This window comes from Onthophagus taurus, chromosome 7 (assembly GCF_036711975.1).
Source record: "Onthophagus taurus isolate NC chromosome 7, IU_Otau_3.0, whole genome shotgun sequence".
In the NCBI taxonomy this organism is placed as follows: Eukaryota; Metazoa; Arthropoda; class Insecta; order Coleoptera; family Scarabaeidae; genus Onthophagus; species Onthophagus taurus.
This window is the reverse complement of record NC_091972.1, coordinates 22,937,926-22,957,945: the sequence shown is the minus strand read 5'-3', so window position 1 is coordinate 22,957,945 and position 20,020 is coordinate 22,937,926. Positions and strand designations below refer to the sequence as shown.

At 34.5% G+C, this 20,020-nt stretch overlaps 1 protein-coding gene across 1 annotated transcript in view; it reads left to right on the top strand.

Moving 5' to 3' along the window:
• LOC111425112 (orexin/Hypocretin receptor type 1-like) overlaps window positions 1–20,020 on the top strand; it is a 128,003-nt gene that overhangs the window by 33,838 nt on the left and 74,145 nt on the right. The window contains exon 2 of the mRNA XM_023058893.2: window positions 12,922–13,560. Coding sequence (XP_022914661.2) covers window positions 12,955–13,560 — 606 coding nt within the window. The 5' untranslated portion in view covers window positions 12,922–12,954. The remainder of the gene's footprint in view (window positions 1–12,921; window positions 13,561–20,020) is intronic.

The window sequence follows — 20,020 nt, the reverse complement described above, 5'->3', positions numbered from 1 at the left end:
AAGTATAACAGTAGTATGATAAGTCTGACAAACTACCAAGAGCCATTATTTTAAAGTTTCTTTCTTGAATCTGCACCTTTCCAGAAAATTCCAAAACAGGAATTCGAAAGAATTCCACAGAGCTTCAGATGATGAAGTGTAATTTCATTTTTTGACGCGGCAGTGAAGTTGAACCTTTGGACTAAGTGAAAGACAACAAAACAATAATGGTATCCAGACCTTTAAGTTTATTGGTACTTTGTACAGATTCCTAGTATCTTTCCATTTTTTGATTATCTTCTCAGATTCTGTATCTTATGCTTTGTTGCCAATCTAAAAATATAGTAGGAATTAACCTGTTGTGAGTAGAGATGACGCCGCAGAGGGAAAAAATTCTTACAATTAGATATATTTAGTGATTGTAATTTAGTGAGTAAACTTTTTTATAGTAATACCGGTATTAATACCGGTATCCCGGTTTTAAAAATTTTGAATACCGAATACCGGTATTGAGATTTTGGTCCGGTATTGCAAGCCCTACTGAAAACGGAAATAGCTATCGAAATGTGGTAAATGTAAACTGATATTCATTTTCAAACAGCTTTCCATTGATATATAATAATAATAATGCCTTTATTTCCCATCTGTAATAATATACAACAACATAATATATCACAATTTCACGAGTCGAACTAATACTAATAAACAAGTGGAAAATCCAAAGGTGCAGTTCAACCGCTGAATGCCACTGACATAAAGCGGTTGCTCTTCAACTGAAACATTGAAATCCAAAATTAAAATAAATACCAAACATTTTATTTAAATTAATCCTAAAATGAAATCAACAAAACAAAGGAAAAAAAAACCGAACAAAATTTCCTTGTCCTTCACTTGCATTGAGAAAACATGCTTTCTGAATGCCCGGATGGACAGAGATCTTGCCCAAGGAGGAATGCGGTTATAGACTTTCGATATACTGTAAATATATGACCGTTCAAAAAGCGCAGTACGATGCTGCGGCATGGTAAGCAAACCCCGATTGTGGATATTAATATTACGAACATCCGTTCGAAAAGTTAATTTTTCATAAAGGTAGGGTGGCGTCTTATACAGAACCACTTTGTGGAACAAAGAGGCTTGATAGAGATGCATGATCTGAGATGCACAGATGCATGATACTGGCGTCTATTGGCCATATTAAGCCACCCGAGGTCAGCGAGTTTGTGAGAAATATACTGATGTCTACGAATCCCAAATATCAAGCGCATACAATTATTCTGGACTACTTGAATTCGTCTGGCATCCCGCTCATCAGCACACGGATCGTAGACTGCATCAGCATAATCGAAATGAGACAACACTAGAGTATTTAATAACAGCTTTTTAGTGTTAGTAGGCAACATTTTCCTGCTTGCATATATATTTTTTAAGTTCATATAAGCTTTTTTCATACAATTACTAATGTGTTGTCTAAATCTTAGGTCCGTATCGATTTGTAATCCCAGATTTCTGGCTGACTCAACGCGATTTAAGGTGACACCACCAACCTCAACTCTGAAATCATTTAAAGTTTCCTTACCCCTAATTCCACCGAATATCATATAAGTCGACTTTGTGGAATTGAGTTTTAATCCATGGCCCTCACCTTCCGTCACCAAATTCTCTAGATCCCCTATCAATACATCATTAGTTGCAACAGCCTTCGACACAGGAAAATCAATGTAGATCTGTGTATCATCAGCGAAACAATGCATTTTACAGTTCCTCACCGAGGAATGCAAGTTAAACGTATAAATAATAAATAATAAATAATATAAATAAAAATTTCTATCACATCAAATCGGTAATGTAGACCGTGTACAAATATTACTTAATGATTTTGTCAAAGAAGCAAAACAACAAATCCAAATATGCAGACCTGAGAATACCTATAACTCTGATCAGAGTGGTTTTAACTTGGAATTCCATTCAGGAAGAACCTTAACCGATTTAGGGGTTAAAACCGTGGTCAAGTCGGTGTCATCGAAAACACAGCTACACAATTCAACCCATCATATCTACAAATGGAAAGCTACTTTCTCCTCTTTTCATTGTTTGAGAAGAAACTTCTGGTACGTTTGGACCGAGGGTAATAAATACAGTGTTCAAGTCAGATAACATATTCGCCTTGGCATCAAAGTCTGGTAAACTGACTTCTGCTCACATGAAAAATTGGCTACAAAATGTCTACTTCCCAAACACCGGACCCAAATTATTACCATTACTGCATTCTTGGAGTGGCCACTGCCCTGAAATTATTAGGGAGGTAACTCCACCAGATGTTAAGTTTAAACATTTGTCTATACCTGCAGGGACAACAAGTTAAATTCAACCCCTTTTTGGTTTTAAAATATGCAAAAATTTGATTAGATTTTCTGATCAAGTTATTCTCTACCAGTACGATGTCAATTTGCATCAGCGAGATAATATTTTAAAATTGCAATCCCTAACGCATAACCAGTTGTCTTCCCCACGATTTATTAATGTTTTCAAATACGCGTGGCTTGCATCTGGATATATAGAGGAGAGACCAGAACAGTTTGAAAATCCCGTGGAGGTTTGCTTTTCCAATGAAAAACCTACGTGCGATATCTGTGGAGAAATAGCTGTTATAACTTGTGCATGGTGTAAACAATTGTTGTGTTTAAAACATTTTTTCCATGATTTTCATTATTGCTAACAATACATTGAATAAAAAAAAATGAAATTAATAATGTAGAATACAATTTGTGATAGTCAACCATTCTTTTGTCAGTTACTTTTTAACTCCTTATTAATAAATATTTATACAGAGTGCTCATTATGTACGTATAGTATACAGGGTGTTTCAGTGACTCGGGGAACAAATGTAACTTAGTATACTAGAGTGAAAATGATGACGATTCATGTAAAAAAAATTAGTAAAAGTCTTCAAATTTCGAAGATACAGGCCATCAAACTTAGGAAATTTTAACACATTTTTCCAAATATCTTAAACAGTATTTACAGTAAAGTGTCGAAATTTGGTACAGTGTAAATCAATGTATTCATAATGGGCACCTGTATAATTACACTAATTTTTGTTATTTAAATAGAGTAAGGATAAAAAAATTTCTGTAGGAGTATGAAAATTATTAGCGAAAATAATGTTCAAAAGTGTAACAATTTATCACATTATTCTTAAGGACAGGGGTTATCTATCATACCCCATAACATTGCAGGGGATGGTCAGAAGCAAATAAGAAAAAACACGTAATTAATATTTTTAAACGTACTATAAGAGTAGTTAATGCCGCCAAAATCGACAAGGTAGTTTTTAAAATATTCCAAAAAACTAGGGGTAGTATACCCCCTGAAGCCCTCAGATATATGTGTGATATATCAACAGAAAGCTCTTTGAAAATGAATATCAATTTACATTTACCATATTTCGATAGCTATTTTCGTTTTCAGGTTATAAGCGAATATTTATAAGCGCCCCAGGGTCTTTATTAGCACGTATAAAAAAATACGTAAACCCTATTTTTGGCCATGCTATCGCTGTATCAAATTGCAACAAAATCGGGGAGGGACAGTTCCTACACTTCCCTTGTAAGTCAATAGTGATGTTACTGTTATTATCTCTTGTTACGAGCGACTCTGAAGAATCTTCCTTTTTACGTTCTTTATTTTTTATTTTCCGTATTTCATCAACAACGATTTTTTCACATTTTCTCGTTTAGGTTTTGTTACATAACACATAATGTTAATAATAAGTCACATCTCTGAAAATAACTTATGAGAATTTGCAAGAATAAAAAGTTTACATGATTTTTAACTTTGTATCAAAAACGGAATTTCAAAATATTTGTAATTACTGATTCGTTTGCAAATGTACTGTGAAAGCATTCCACGCGCTTGTTATTAAGAATTGTACAAACACCATAACGTATACAGTTTGATACATATTTGTTGTTCGTTTATAGCGTGGGATGTTTATGACAGGCGATATCGTTTTGTTTGCTCCCACTTTTTCATAAAGTGCTCTTATGGGCACCTGAAAAAATCTGTCAGGAAAAGTAAACTACTTTAGTTCAACGTCTCGTTTATTCTATCTATATTTTCTGATGTAAAAATTTACGTTGTTTAAATTGATGGTGATGATATATTTATAGTATATTAGTTTATGTTTAGAGACGCACGGCTAAACCCGAATGTTTCTAGGTCTAGAACTAATGTTAGTTCTAGTGCTAGTATTAGCTCTACTTTTAGTTGTTATCCAGTGTTAGGTTGTTCTATATTTTTATTGAACTAAAGTAAGTAGAACTAACACTAGAACTAGAAACATTCGGGTATAGCCGTCTTAACAAACGTACGGCTAAACCAGAATATTTCTAGTTCTAGGTCAAGTGATAGTTCTAGTAATAGTGCTAGTGTTAGCTCTAGTTTTAGATGTTATTCGGCGTTAGGTTATTATATACTACCTCCGTCCCAAAATAAGTGTCCGATTTGAGATTTTTTATAGGATTATTGAATAAACAAAAAAAAAGTTGTAATTATGAATTTATTTATATAGAACACATATTCATTGATCATAGTAGGTTGGGTATGTTTATGACAGTAGAAATTTAAACCAGTGTCAATTACTAAATCTTGGTTAAAAAAAAGTTAATTTTATATATTCTCCGCCAAGTAATTGAAGTAATGAAAATTGAAAAAAATCATGTCAGAAAATATACGAAATTATAAAGGAGTGTGTCTTACAATATCTGCTGAAAAACGTAAGCAATGAAAAGTTGAAACACGGTGCAATTAAGCAGTGCAGCACCAAATTCAACGTTTGTACGCGGACAATAAATCGAATTTGGAATACAGCAAAACAGGATTATAATGTTGGACTTGTACAGCTAACGTCGACTCAAAGAAAAAAGGAAATTCTGGAAGGAAACGTAAGGACAGAGAAGGTATAAAAAAGAAAATCTCGGAAGTTTCCATAACACAAAGATCAACCATCCGCAGTCTTTGTAACAATGTTAACGAGTCATTGGGAACAGCGCACAGAATTTAAACATTTCAACTACTTCCAAAAAATATACAACAATCTAGCGCTTAATAACAATTAAAACTAGAATTAACACTAGACCTAGAACTAGAATCATTTGGGTTTAGCCACACGTCTCTAAAAATTTTTCCAAAGTTATGATTGAATGTTAAAGAAATATATTTATTAGTGTTTTTTATGTGTGGATAAACTAAATTCGTAATGTTACTGTTGTGAATGTTGTTGAAAATATCTTGTAAATCTGCAATGTTATACCCATTATTGAATCCCAATTGTAAAATATTGTTCACCTCTTTGTAATAATTATTTTTCGAAAGTGGAATTCTATTTAATCTATTAATGTAATATCTGAAGGCTGGTTTTTTATGCTGTGCACAGTTATAGTTATCGGTAGTCGTGCTCTTTCTGAAGATATCGAAAAAAAGGCTCTGTTCATTTCTTTTTATGTTTAAGTCTAAAAAATTGATTTCCGCGTTATTCTCCTTTTCCAAAGTAAATTCTAGGTTATTAACATTAAGTTTAGCAGAATTACAACTATATATAATGAGGATGTCGTCTACGTATCTGGTATAAAATTTTATGTTGTTTGTAAAAAGCTCATATTTTTCTGAAAACAGTTCTTCTTCAAAGTTATTGACGTATACCTATATCTGCAAGTATACTTGAGATTGACAAGCCCATGGGCAAGCCATCTTCCATGTTAAAAAATTTGTTATCAAAAATAAAGAAATTTTGTTGGCAAACTAACTTGATACCTTCTACGAGCACGTCTACATCCTCAGTACCCAAACACTCGAACTCCTCAATATTCTCAACCATGTGTTTTTTTATGATTTTGAGAGTTTTATTAATTTTTACGTTGGAATATAAGCTTTTTATGTCGAATGACAGTAAACGATCATCTTAATCTAATTTAACTTTGTTAAGCATGTTAACAAGCTCTTCTGAGCTACCGATTCTATACTTCAATGAATTTTTGAAATTATTTGTGAGGAATTTTTGTAAACTTTTGGCTAATTTCTCTGAAAGAGTATTCTTATTCTTAATAATAGTCCGGTTTGTGTAATTTAATTAAACATTTTAACAATGGAGGTAAAGTGTTCATGCTGCTAACGTCATAGGTGTTAATACCAAATTTTTCCAATGTAACTTTGTTATCTTTGAGAAATTCTTTTATTTTAGAATTGTAATTCAACGTAGGGTCTTTTTTAATGGTTTTGATTTGATTTTCTTTAAAAAAATTTGAAGCTTTATATATACCTGCATTGAGAGATTATTATCTTTAATTTTTGCTTGAAGAGCCTTAATACTGTAACTTATGTTAGCAAACAATTTACCTTTGTAACTTTCTTTTTTATTATTCCTATCGAAATGGTTAGTTTTGATGTTTTTAAAGAAATTACTATTTTCATTTATAATATTGTAAAATTGAGGGTGTCTATATAACTGTACTTCTATTTCAATTAAAGTATCATGAGGAAGAACCTTTCTAGGGATGGAAAATTTATCTCCTAGTTTCAACATGTTTTTTTCTTTATCATTTAGTTCAATGTGGCTTAAGTTGGTATGTATAACATGGGGCAAATTGGAAGATGTCGTTAGTATTGTGTTATACAAAAATTACATCATCTGTAGAGATCCTTTTAATATACAAGAGATTATTACTAATGTTTACCTTCCTGTCATCAACGAGAACCCCCACATCATTATTTTTCCGGGTTTTATTAATACTGTTTTGTAAATCATCATTCTTCTTGCTGTACAAAAGCTGTTTTATCTTTTTCTTCTTGGTTTCCTTCTCTCCGATCGTTTGGTAATCGACGATGTTCCTGATTTCCTCTAAAACTACCTCGTGTTCGATGTAAGAGAGTTTCTCTTGTAATAAACGATGTATGAACTTTAAGACTGTATCGATGTTAGTGATTTTTTTTGATGATATCTTATTTCTTTCTTCATCAATCTCTTCTCCAATTCGAATTTTAAGGGCAGACGATTTTTTGGTATTTTTATTTTTAATGCATTTGGTGTTATTTCAAGTTTTATGGCCTTTTGCAGAAATGTGATGTTGTCGTAGTTCCGTAGTGTTTGGAGAATAGCAGATATCTCTGCATGTTTTAAGATTGCTAGTTTTTTCTCCAGATTCATCGTTTAGATATCAATTAGAAGAGAAGGAAAACAAAAACCAGGTTTTTGCCTTAAAAGATGAATTTTTTTTACTTTTCGGCTTTTATTTCAAAATTTAGTACTTTTTCTTTGTTTTACATGGTAATTGTTCATATAATCTAACTAATTTCAATTGTTTTTGGCCTTGAAATATTTATTAATACGTAGTACCGTTTTATAACCTCAAAATTGAACCTCAATTTTTGCAACGTGTATTTGAAGAAATGTTTTTATCAGGTAATAATTCTAAGAACATATTGTAATAAGTTAACTAGAGTTTGTTTTTGTTAATCCGTAGTTGTGTCCGAAGATCACTCCAAGTCGATACACGTGTAACACATAAAAATTAATAAATTTCATACGATTCATCTTTTAATGCCAAAAACCTGGTTTTTGTTTTCCTTCTCTTCTAATTGATAACTAGAAGTGGTTCCGTTTCTAAATGGCCCTGTGAAGTAATAATAAATTCTCCGGGTAGGCGGAGGTGTTGACCACACACTAACTCTGCTTGGGAACAACCTAGATCTTCTTTAAGTGAAGATCTAAGGCCCAATAGTATAATTGGGAGGTCGCTGTTCCACCTATAGCCCTTTCCTCTGGCAGCAATGGCAGTTTTAAAGGTTCTATGGAATCTTTCTAATATGCCATTACTTTGGGGATGAAAGGTTGAAGTGTGAATCTGATCAAATCCTAACAATCTATTGAAATGGTGAAATAATCGGGACTCGAATTGCCTTCCTTGGTCGTGTGTGATAGTGTGTGGTATACGAAATGTTGGTTTAGTAATGTTGTGGCTATAGCAGATGTCGTAGTGTCAGGTATTGGATACGCTCTTCGGGCCATCTAGTGAAGCGGTCTATGGCTAGTTAGTACTTTTGGTAAGTACAAAAGAACAGCCTAATGATGGAGTAAAAGGACCTATTAGATCTATATGTATATCTATATGTTCGAATCTATCAGTAGGTAGGTTAAATTTCTGAAGTGGAGATTTTGTGTATCCTCGGATTTTAATTTTCTGGCAAGGTATGCAAGTTTTACACCATGATTTTACTTGTTTGGTTAAATGTGGCCAAAAGAAACGATTTTTGATATTATTTTAGGTGGTTTTGAAACCTAGATGTATTAGACAATGAAATTTGTCAAAGATGGTTTTCCGAAATTTTTTGGGTATGTAGATTCTTGGCGATTTAGAACAATCTTCGCACCAAAGATCTAAATTAGAAGATTGACTTTTTTTTGAGATTTCAGAGCTTAGCTCAACTATGTAGTTAATGTATCTGGTTTGCCTAGGAGTTTTTTCTGTTTTCGAAAAGAGCGCGGCGATTAGGGGTTTATGATCTGTGAAAATTTTGAATTGGTTTCCTTGTAAGAAATATTTAACCGCGGAATACATAGCTAAGAATTCTCTGTCAAAGGTGGAGTACTTCATTTGGCTGATAGACATTCTTTTTTAAAAGAAGGCTACTGGTGAAGTAGTTCTATTCCTGTTTCTGAAGCATCAATATATAGAGAAAACGATCCTGTTAGAGCAGGATGTGAGAGAAGTGCAACATTGACGAGAGAGTCTTTGGCTTTGGCTTCTTCTTCTGCTCAACCACGCCTTTTCTCTATTGAAACAAAATTTACTCAATTACTAAAAAATTTTCCAAATTTAACATGACGCTACAGTGATAAACAACATTGTTAACTGAAAAGGTGTCATCCTCCATGTTTAAAATAAAGGTGATGTGTTTTTGAATTCCGGCTATAAACCTGTTACAGCTAGTTACATTAATTTTTGGAATATTCTTCATAACTATATTTTCTAATTTTCGAATTCTGCACTCTGTTTGTGACAAATTTTTTCGGTTATTTCCCTATAAAGTATTTGTAATTGTATTTGCCAAATCCGCCTTTACACCTGCTTTCAATACTAACCAAGCGTGTTCAATTGGGTTTAGCATTGGACTGTAAGGACTTAGCCTTACAAGTATATGATGAAAAAATTCTTGATCTTCAACCACTTCTTCAACACCCAATGCCATGGAACATTAATAATGACTAAAGCCACCGAACATTGATAGCTATCTTAAGCTCTCCTTAATCATTACCTAACAAACTCATTAGCCTCTTTCGTTTTATATAACTCCCTTCTTAATTCACGATAAATCAATCCCTAGTTACTGATTCACCCGATAAAATGCACATTTGCTCCTAGGCTACCGGCAGCAATGAAAGTACAACGACTCTGAATTCAAAGTTTGTTTCGTCTAAATAAATTATGGGCAGGTTTTCACATTGAAGTACAAACAAATTTCTTATGTGTTGAGATCTTTTTGTTTTCACTTTCCGGTTCAAAACGTACTTGTTTTAATGTAAACATGAGGCCGTCAATGTGTTGTCGAATACACTCCTTGCTTACATTAAGCTGAAACTCATTTCATTATTTTTTTCAGCGCCAGGTTGTTAAAAATTTGTATTGCTTAAATTGTTGGTGACGATATATTTATATTTTAGTTTGAAATGTTAATAAGGGGGTGATATAATGAAATCCAATAATAAACCTTAAGTGACGCTTAATTAAAACGTTCAAACAAGGTTATATTAAATCTGACGCTAATTTAACATAGTAGCAATTTATTATGGAATGATTATTACTATTACGTTAACGTTAAAATGACGAAAACAGTTCACAATAAGTTTTAAAACTTATTATGAGAAAACTATAAATTCCTCGCTCGTCTTTTCGAAAATAGAACTCTGAAAGTTTTGCTGAACTAAAATGTTTTAGTTGATATTCGAACACTGTTCCTAAACACCTGTCGTTGGTCCCATCGATCGAAATGCAGCAGCGAGATCAAATAGCAATTATCATTTTCAATCGCCATTTCAAGTGTAATCAAGCACTTCATTTTAAAATGTGAATATCAATGAGTTACATTTACGTTTTATATTCTTTCATTTTCCATTTGATATATCGGTGGTAAATGTCTCAGATAACCTTGTAATGCTCCCTGCCAGAATATGATCAATAAGGACGTAAATTTGATATATGTATTGTCAAACTGTATCGGTCTACAAAGACAAAGCCTCCTGTGAAACCGGATTGTGCCTCCAAGCCATTCGTTATTTATTTTATGTGAACGCAAAAGATTCGATATAATAATTATTATTGAATTTTTTTTGTCACTATAAATCGGTAAAAATTGTAACAGTAATAAAACGATATTGAATTTGGAATTTTTATGATTAAGCCGACTACGCGTAGCGAAAAGTCGAACTCGAACGATTTACCGCAACACTAAAATGTACTCGATGTTCGTTGCCAAATAAATAATTTAAAATTTCGTCGAAACGTCGGTTCCCGCCGTCGAAATTTGCGACGTTGGTCGAACCGGCAGAATGGTTGTTTTGTATTTATTTTTCTCTTCGTCGTGGGTGCCCCAAAACCTTATTTCATATGTACCATACAAAGGCTAGGAAGTTTTCCAAGTATAGTAAAGATGCAAGCTCAACTTGTAACACCATAAAAAGGAATTGTAAAGTTGTTTCGTTTCCAAAATCGTGTAAATCAATACGTTTTGCATAATAATCACTAACAATAAGTGAAGAAGTCGATCCTCTCACAAAGTTTATTAAGACATTTAAATAATATCTGTATATAAATATTTAAAGACCTAAGAAGAAGAAATTGACGATCATACCATAATATGGCAGCATATTATACTACTCAGGTGATGAGAGAATAAAAAACAGAAACGAAGTTGCGATTATTTTTAGCAGGGAGGCTGTAAGAGTAATCCATTACACTATCTGATAGAGTGATGATGATGCAGTTAAAGACCTACAAAATAAACATGAATATTGTGCTGGTGTATGCTCCACGCTATGCCCATGATGACGAAGAAGTCAAGAATTTTGACTACTAAATATTGATTGACACTTGACACTAACAGTGCTTGTTGTGACCAAATTTTTCTTACAAGGTCTTCGTTAACAATCTCCCCTCGTTGATAGAGTCGGTATTGGTATTGATCCTTTCCTCTTCGTCTTCTGGCCCTTTTAAGAGTTCATCGATGTCGCCTGCCCATCTGTTAAGAATATTAAGAAATACCTAGCTCATCGATTATGGCAACTATAGTGGGATCACATTACTCACTGTTGCGTATAATACTATCGAATATACTATGTGACAGCCTCCAACCAAGCGTAAAAGAAGTCGTAAGTAGGTACCAAGCCGGTTTCCGAAAGAATAAGTCAACAATAGACCATATCTTTGCATTACGGCAAATACTGGAGAAGTGTATGGAGTACATTGCAGACACATATCTTATTTTCACTGATTTCAGCTGCGAAACGACACCATACTGAAAGACAAATTATTCGAGGAAATGCCGCAGTTCAATATACTATATCTGGTAGCAATGATACGTTTTACTCTCAAGGCAATTTCTGGTAAAGGTAGAATTCAAGGAAAATATAGAGTTGTATGGATTGGGTTTTCAGTTTTACAACTTATATTGAGGTTGGCTTTCAGAACTGACAGAAGACAACCTTTGTGGATCTAACACAACGGCCTACGACACCGTATGAAGGACTGTTCTTTAAATTCCTAAGACTAGTCATTTGTAAGACACTGCGCTTGCTGCTGAATAACATGCTCAGTGATTTATGGACGATGTGGAAGACCTAAGACGGCTGAAAGTCAGGCAGGTCAAGGTCCACAACAACCTTTAGCCAAGCATTATGATGATGATTGAGACGGATAAATAAAAATTAATTGACGATTGTCATGGGTGACAAGAACGTTAAGATCGGCAAAGGAAGAGAGGATCCGATTATTGGTGAATGGTTCATCATCATTCCAAACACATTCTTTGATTTGCTGGAAAGAATACTGTATACTTCTCCTGTGCATAATCACGCTAGAATAGTAAGATATCAATTGCTTATATTTGTCTAAGTAAAGCCAAGGACATCTTGTCAAAGACAAAGTCCTGCAGACACTTTGATTTCGCGTAGAGTTTCCCTTTTACTCAGCATGTACAGTCTCATTAATTGCAGCCTCTCGAATTTGGATGGTATGTTGAGGTTACGCATTATGGTGTAAAGTTTGTTTCTTTTACCGCTATCATCGATTAGAGGCAGATTTCCATCTTGGCATTTCCAAAAGTTGTTTCTGAGTTCATATCCTTCTTTGAAGAAATTAATGTTTCTATACGCCTTTGTATTATAAATAATAATCGCTCTTCTTCAGTTTCCCTCAATGTATCATAGATGCCGAAATTCCAATTATATTTGGATATTAATCCATAAGATTTACAGCAATTTAACCATTTGTTTCAGAATAGATTATAAATTGTTTGTGATGAATTTAAATTTCACCATTCTAAACCTCTTTCGATTATAGATGACCTCAAACGGGTGTTAAATTAGCGTAACACATTATATAGAATAATACTTAACCTTTATAATATCGCTATTACATTCTCTACAAATGCATTATAAATTTTCTTGGAGTTATGAAAAGCAGTATTCATGTTCATGTCGTGGTTGATGTAAAATATGAGATTGTTATGAAAATTTATAGACTACTTTTAAAACTGTTAGAGGTAATGATAAAAGCTATTGGATAATTTTACAGATTTTCGTTTTATTTTCTGAACCTTTTCATCCTCCCAAAAATAGAATAGTTAAATTTGAGTAGTCTACATAAAATTTAAATCTTCCTTTTCTTTCAGATATTGACATCCTGGAAAAGAAGTGGGTTAACGATGGGTCCTCGTACGACCTTTACACTCTTCCTGTTAATCTCAACGATTGGCCACTCTATAACGGCGACCCAGTTCATATCGTCTCCTATTGACATTCAGGAACCGAACCAACTTCGTGAGGCAAAAGATTTCACAATAGCGACCCCGTTTTCACACGCTGATGATTATAATCTATCAAGTGAAGTGTCAAATTCGCCGGAACCGGAAATGTGGATTGATAGAATTGACGAAAGACGCAAAAGGGAGTTGGTGACGAACTGTACGAGTGTGAATTGCACGGCGTCGGATCCTTTCGGATTATTTAATATGACCGAAGAAGAATTTCTTGGTCAAATTAGAGATTTTATATTTCCACGAACGTGGATGTGGATATTGATTATTATGCACACAACTGTTTTTGTCGTTGGTTTAATGGGAAATGCGCTGGTGTGCGTTTCTGTTTATAGAAATCATTCCATGAGGACCATCACGAATTATTTTATAACTAATTTGGCAGTTGCCGACTTTATGGTTCTTCTCTTCTGTTTACCACCTTCGTTAGTATGGGACGTTACTATGACTTGGTTTTTTGGAGTGGTTATGTGCAAAATTGTACTTTATCTTCAGGTAATACACATTAAATTATTGGAATGCATTCGTTACGGTCTAATTATTTAGGTCATAATTCATCATAACCCTAAATGATTTTACCCTGTTCGTGGGGAAAGTTAATAAATGGTTTGTACTACGAGATAGCGCGTGCTATGCACCGCTGAGAATTCTAGATGTTTCTGTGTACGTGTAACAATGCCAGACAGAATACAACGGTTTTGGGGTAATTTATCACGCGAAATTACAACACAGGGAGCCAGATCGTTTTTGTAACTTGAAACGAAAAACAAAGAATATTTCAGAAATTTCAGTGGTCATTTCAAATTATTTTAGGTATTAAATCTTTTGAAAGTGTAGCGATAAATTTATCTAAAGTTATTTATTATATTAATTAATCACATTTTGTGGAACACGAATTGGTTTAGTTGCGGTTTTAATAGATTGTGTAGAAATTTGAATTTGTATAACTTATTCCAACAATTATCTAGAATTACGCTATAATTTTAAAGATATTTCTACTGGGTTTTGCTGAACAATTTGGGATATGACGTGACGAGGGTGCGATCGTCCATTTCACACTAAATTTATGCGGTCGTTTGTTATCGGATTATCTTTCACGTTTTGTCCTTTTATTTATTCACATTTCATTTATAAATTAAAAATGTTACGTTTAAACTAATTGTTCAAATTTATTTTAAATAATCTTTACAATATAACTTTAATATTATTAAATATGTCCACATCATCTTGGTTAATACAAGGTTTCTGCAGCTATCTCATTACGTCCTCTTACAAGTTTTCTCTGAAAAGTAAATTGGATAAATGCAGACCCAGCTCGCTCAATTTTTCAGACGTTTCTATTAAGTCTTTGAATGTTGGCCGGATTCTCTTTGCTAAATGGGGTAGTATTTGTTCAGTCCTTTGAAGTATTTTTATCCTACAGCTGTATCTACACGAATATAATTGTAATTATAATTGTATAAATTTTGAAATATAAAATCAAAAATGACTATGCTAAACGCGACAAGTATTGATAATCACTGTTAAAAAATAGTGATAAAGTGACGAATGCATGATTTTATGAGATCGATGTAAGCCGAGGTCGTTTGCGGCCGAGGCCTCGTCCTCGGCTTTGATTAAGATGAGAAATGTATGATGATGTCCGATTAAACCTAGGTCGCTTCAGGCCGAGGCTATACAGTTAATACAATATCAGTCCCTGGCGACATTGGCTCTGATTAAGTTGGGGAATGTAGGAATATATCTGACAAAATCGAGAACGTTTGCGGCAAAACAAAAGATAAAAAGGACACCAATACCAATTGCAAGGAAATAATGAAAACTCATAACAGAATTAGAGATAAAAGGTACAGGCATACATAGACAGCTACCTACTCACTAAAGCCCTCCATCATCCACCCATCACTTCAATGCTCTTTTAAATCGGTTCAAGGGTGGTCCAATCAGTTGCCGAGGTAAATTATTGTATATGGCATATATCTGATAAGAAAAACACCGCTTGAAAAACTCTATCCGGTGGGAAGGAGGTATTAGTCTACCCCTGAAACGATTAACATTATGTACGTCCGTTCTGAATTTAATCCTATAGTGCAGGTATGGAGGGGTACCTTCACTGATGACCCTATAATACAAGTAGGCCTTGTAGATGTATCTGCGAGATTTCATGTTCAGCCATTTTAGCTGCTTAAAACCAAAAGACACATGATAATATTTCCTAATGCCGAAAATTAACCGGGTGCACGAGTTTTGAAGCTTTTGAATTTTTCCCTGATGCCTCGAATCCAAAAAAGCGCCGTGTATGCTGTCACAGTAATTAAAGTGTGACAATAGCAGAGAGTCGCATAAAAGCTTTTTTGTGTGCCAGTCGAAACTGTAATGATTAGAGTAAATCAATTTTAACGAGCCATAAGCTCTACCAATCAACTGGTTAGTGTGTTCCCTAAAGCTTACCGCCTCATCCATGACCAGTGCGAGGTTTTTGACAGACTTACTTAACAGACTTTCCTATCGACAGGTGATAAAACCCCCCAATAAATTTCTGTTTTAACTTCGGGGGCCCAAACAGAATGATCTGGGTCTTATTAGAATTGATCTTTAAGCAATATTCCCGAGTCCCATAGATAATGCCATGCAAGTCACGTCTAAATTTATTGAAGCCTTCATCAAAGTGGCCTTCAGAAAAGGACAGATAAATCTGAGTATCATCAGCATAACGCTACAGAAATTAGCGAAGCTATTGAAATTTATCGTGTACATTTTAAATAGTCGAATCGATCCCTGCGGGACCCCAGACCTTATCTCCAAAGCACTCGAGTTCACCCATAGACTTACTACACTAGACCGCGCCTCCCTAGTAGCTGCTATAAGAGCGTGTGTTGCCAAGATACGTAGGGCAATCCGTAGTCCAAGGAGGGGCAGAAAAGCGAATGTAGCATTCAAGATAGTGCATATTTCCTTTACTACAACTTGCGGTATTATTTTAGAGCAAACCCCAGGCTTATACAGGGTGTATCTGAATGACTGCAACAAACTTCAATTGGTGATTCTTTAGTGAATTTTAAGGGTACTTTGATATATGAACCATGGGCGACTTCGGCTCCCCTAAGGAGCTACACCCCTCCAAAAATTGCGGAAAATTTTGGTTTAATTTCATTTTCTCAAAAACCATAAACGCTAGGAAAATGAAATTTGGGGAATATGTTTAACTCATAACAGGGCACGTTTTGACTCTATTTGTACTTTCAACCTACCCTTCCTGAGTTAGATAGATAAAACTATTCTAAAATTCTTTTGTTTCTCTGATGTTCTTCTAAAACTTAATAATTTCTGAGAAAAAATATCAGGATGATTATTTGATTGTACGTAAAACCTAAAAATAGTTTCAGCTGTATACCAGAAATGCTTACGACATCATTTGAAGCAGTTAACAATCCTCCCCGATTTTTTTTGTTCAAAAGATATGAGTTACTTTCTATCGCAAATAAAGCATCTGCACAAATAGCACATTTAATTGACTTGGCTATTTTTCTAGGCACAAAACCAGATATGTACTCGGTAACATTGATTAAATATGGAGACAAATTTCCGAAATACGGAACTTGTTCCCTTCCTTCGTCTGTTTCGGTTTCAGAAAAAGCGTTCAGAAGATCATCGGCATGCTCTTTTTGATTGCCACTACTTACTGTCAAAATAGAAGTATTGTCCACGCGCACGCCATTTACAAGTTTGAAGCAGTTCGATTTTAGTTTTCAATAAAAGCCTCTTGTAGGCACCTTCAAATTGTTTCGCTGTGTGATTGTTATTGAATCCACCTCTTGATCTGATAGCCGATCTGATAAAAAACATCTCGATGTGATCTTCGCTTACTTTGTACGTTAGGAAGTAGTCCGTGAGGTTTTCTTTGGCCAAATCTTCGAATAGTAATAGGATAGATATGATCAAGCCTAGGAATCCAGTTTTTCTACGAGTGGTTAGGATACATTCTCCGTTATCAGTCAGCAGTTAAGTGTAGCTAAGTAGCATATGGAATTTTTAAAAAAATCTGAGAAGGAAGCTTCATTATCGAAAGATAATGGCTTTCCCCAAGTAGCATTCGAAAAGATATTTTTGGAATTGAGCGCATCAAACACATTATTCATTTTTCTGCAAAAATTTGATGTGCCTTCTGAGTTAACAAAAGTCGGTAAATGAAGATCTGTATTGCAGAAATCCAAAGCATCTGCAACACTTGTGCTAAAAACTTGTACAGCCAATCTGACTTTCATAATTTCCCGTCGGAAATCTATGTGCCTTTTTGTCAATTTGTTAGCAGCATGTAGGCCTTCAGTCTGTTGCAAAGTAACAAGCTTATTAAAGAAATCCCATTTAATTTTCCGCCCTTCTTCGTCTAAAAGTATACACCAATCAGCAAGAATTTCCCATCTCTTATTCAAAGAGTCAAGCAAAAACACTAATGCTTCTTTTGCCTCTGGTAATGCGTCACTATTGATACCAGCTCCGAAATCTACATAGCCAAAGTAATATTTACCAGACCATTCCACATACTTGCGAATTGACATTTCATCAAAAATCAGACCACATACGAGTTTGGTTAAATGCAATATACAACGACGCCAGACTGATGCAACATGCAAGATGCAATCAAGTGCAAGTAGAACGTAAAGGTAGTCATATACGGCAACATCGGTCGCGGGGAGTTTTCTGCCCCTCCATGCTGTTTAGGTTGCATATCATTTTGACAATAGCTTGCACTCGCCACGGGTAGTCTAGAGGAGTAAGTCTGTGAGTTCACCTGGTCAATACTGACTGATTGAATCCTGCCCTTAAGGTATATTTTGAAAAAAGCTAATGAGACAGAAACAAGCCTTGGTTGAGAGTATCGAATGCTCTGGAGAAATCCAACATCCCCAGATGAGTCAATCTATTGGAGTCAGTTGCAGTAACAATATCATCCACTATATTGTTCAGAGCAGTTTCACAGCAATGTCCTTCCCTGAAACCAGACTCATTCACTGGAACTCCTCAGCCTTCAGAAACTCCGTCAATTGTCTGTTAATTATTTTTTTTAATACTTTTGATAAGGAACACAAAATGTTTATGTGTCTGACCTTTGGCACCGGTATCACGATGGATTTTTTCCATATTGAAGGGAAAACACCTTCTAATAGACAAGTATTAATAATAATTGTTATATGAGGTAAGATTACAGCAAATCAGCACCCACAGCATTTGATCGTATGTTATGTAATTCAGCTAAATATCACTCTCGGATACCAACCTAAATGAGAAAACACTAGGGCCAAATTTTGTCTTACCAAAGTCATTAATCAAATTATCAACCCCACAGTGGCCATAGCATTGAGTTTCCGAGACAAAGTTATTTAGTTCATCGCCGTTTTTTTGTAATAAATTCTTATTTTGTTAGCATGAGTAATGTAAGCACGTTTTTTACACTTATTAGCGCTATTTACAAGATTTCTTAATTCTTTATAGTAAGTTCAGTCAGGCTGATTTGGTGTTAAATTTTGACGGAGTCTCATCTCTTAAGTCCCGCATCAATCTAACATTATCAGTAAGCCACGGACAGGGATCCTTGGCAGAAGTTACTCTCACACGGGTGTCATATATGTCAATAGCTGAGATCAACAAATGATTTAGTAAGTTTACCTTGTCGTCAATGACATGTAGGTGATATACATCATCAAAATCTTTCAAAGACCTGATATACCTAGGCAAAGTCACTGACCTCAACTGTTAAACTAAAATTATAGAATATAAGTTTATGATTACTTACATTGTGTACAGGAACAACTTTTGTTTCAGTGATAAGATCACGATGATTACAAAAAATTGCATCAATTAAACTACTTTTAGTGGATGTTGGTTGATCAATAGTTGATACCATTTTAAAACTCCCCAATTCTCCCCATTTCTAGAAACTCATCACAATATAATACGTCCATCAGGTCATGCAAATCGATATTGAAATCACCACAGAGTACATAAAGATCAAAGCGTGGATAAATTAGAGAGACTATAAAGTATCTTTTATTGTAGATTTCAGACCTATGACATACACCTAAACAAATTTTTAATTTATTGAAAGAAAAAGATATCCAGCATTGTTCAAGTGAATTACTGTGGTCCAATATACCTGTTTTCAATTCATCCGCAATATAAATTGCTAGCCACCTCCTCTATCGGCAGGATCATTCCTAAATAGTCGATAACCAGGAATGTTAATCATATATGATTATTTAGATAATGTGTTTGTAAATAAGAGAGCTTGTTGAGGTGGCTCTGTTTCATGGCCTCCTCGGTCACCCAACCTTAACTCCCTTGATTATTATTTATGGGGAATTATGAAGACCATGGTGTACACCAACAAAATAATTGATTTAAATGCTCTTCGTAGCCTCGTTGAGGTATCTGCGGCGATAATTTGACGGCAAGACCACGTAATAAATTATTCGAACTCATCAAATTTGAACAACTAGCGTAAAGTGGATTGCATGAATAAAATAAAAAAATTGTTTCATTTCATTTGCTTAATACAAAAATAGGTTTTTAGCAGTACTATCTTTCGTAATATGCAAATTTTGTTAAGACATTTATATATTTTTTTTATTTCATGTACCCGGAATTATCTACAATATTTACCTTTCATTGTTGGAATGCGGTTAGTCAGAATGCCTATCGGTAAATGTTGTTTTCGCGAATATTTGAATATAGTCACGTAGCAGTCGGTTTTCAAGCGCAATGAATTCCCCGAACTGTAAGCAATCCGGAACCGGAAATAGCTTTGTTTGGAGATGGGTGCACAGACGTTTCCAGTGCGTTGGCTAATTATTGGGCAGATCTGATGGTATTTAATATTTGTGGAACTCCCTTTATGAAGCCGTACTCTCACGAATATTATCTATAAAGTATACGATATGCGAGAATTATTTAATTT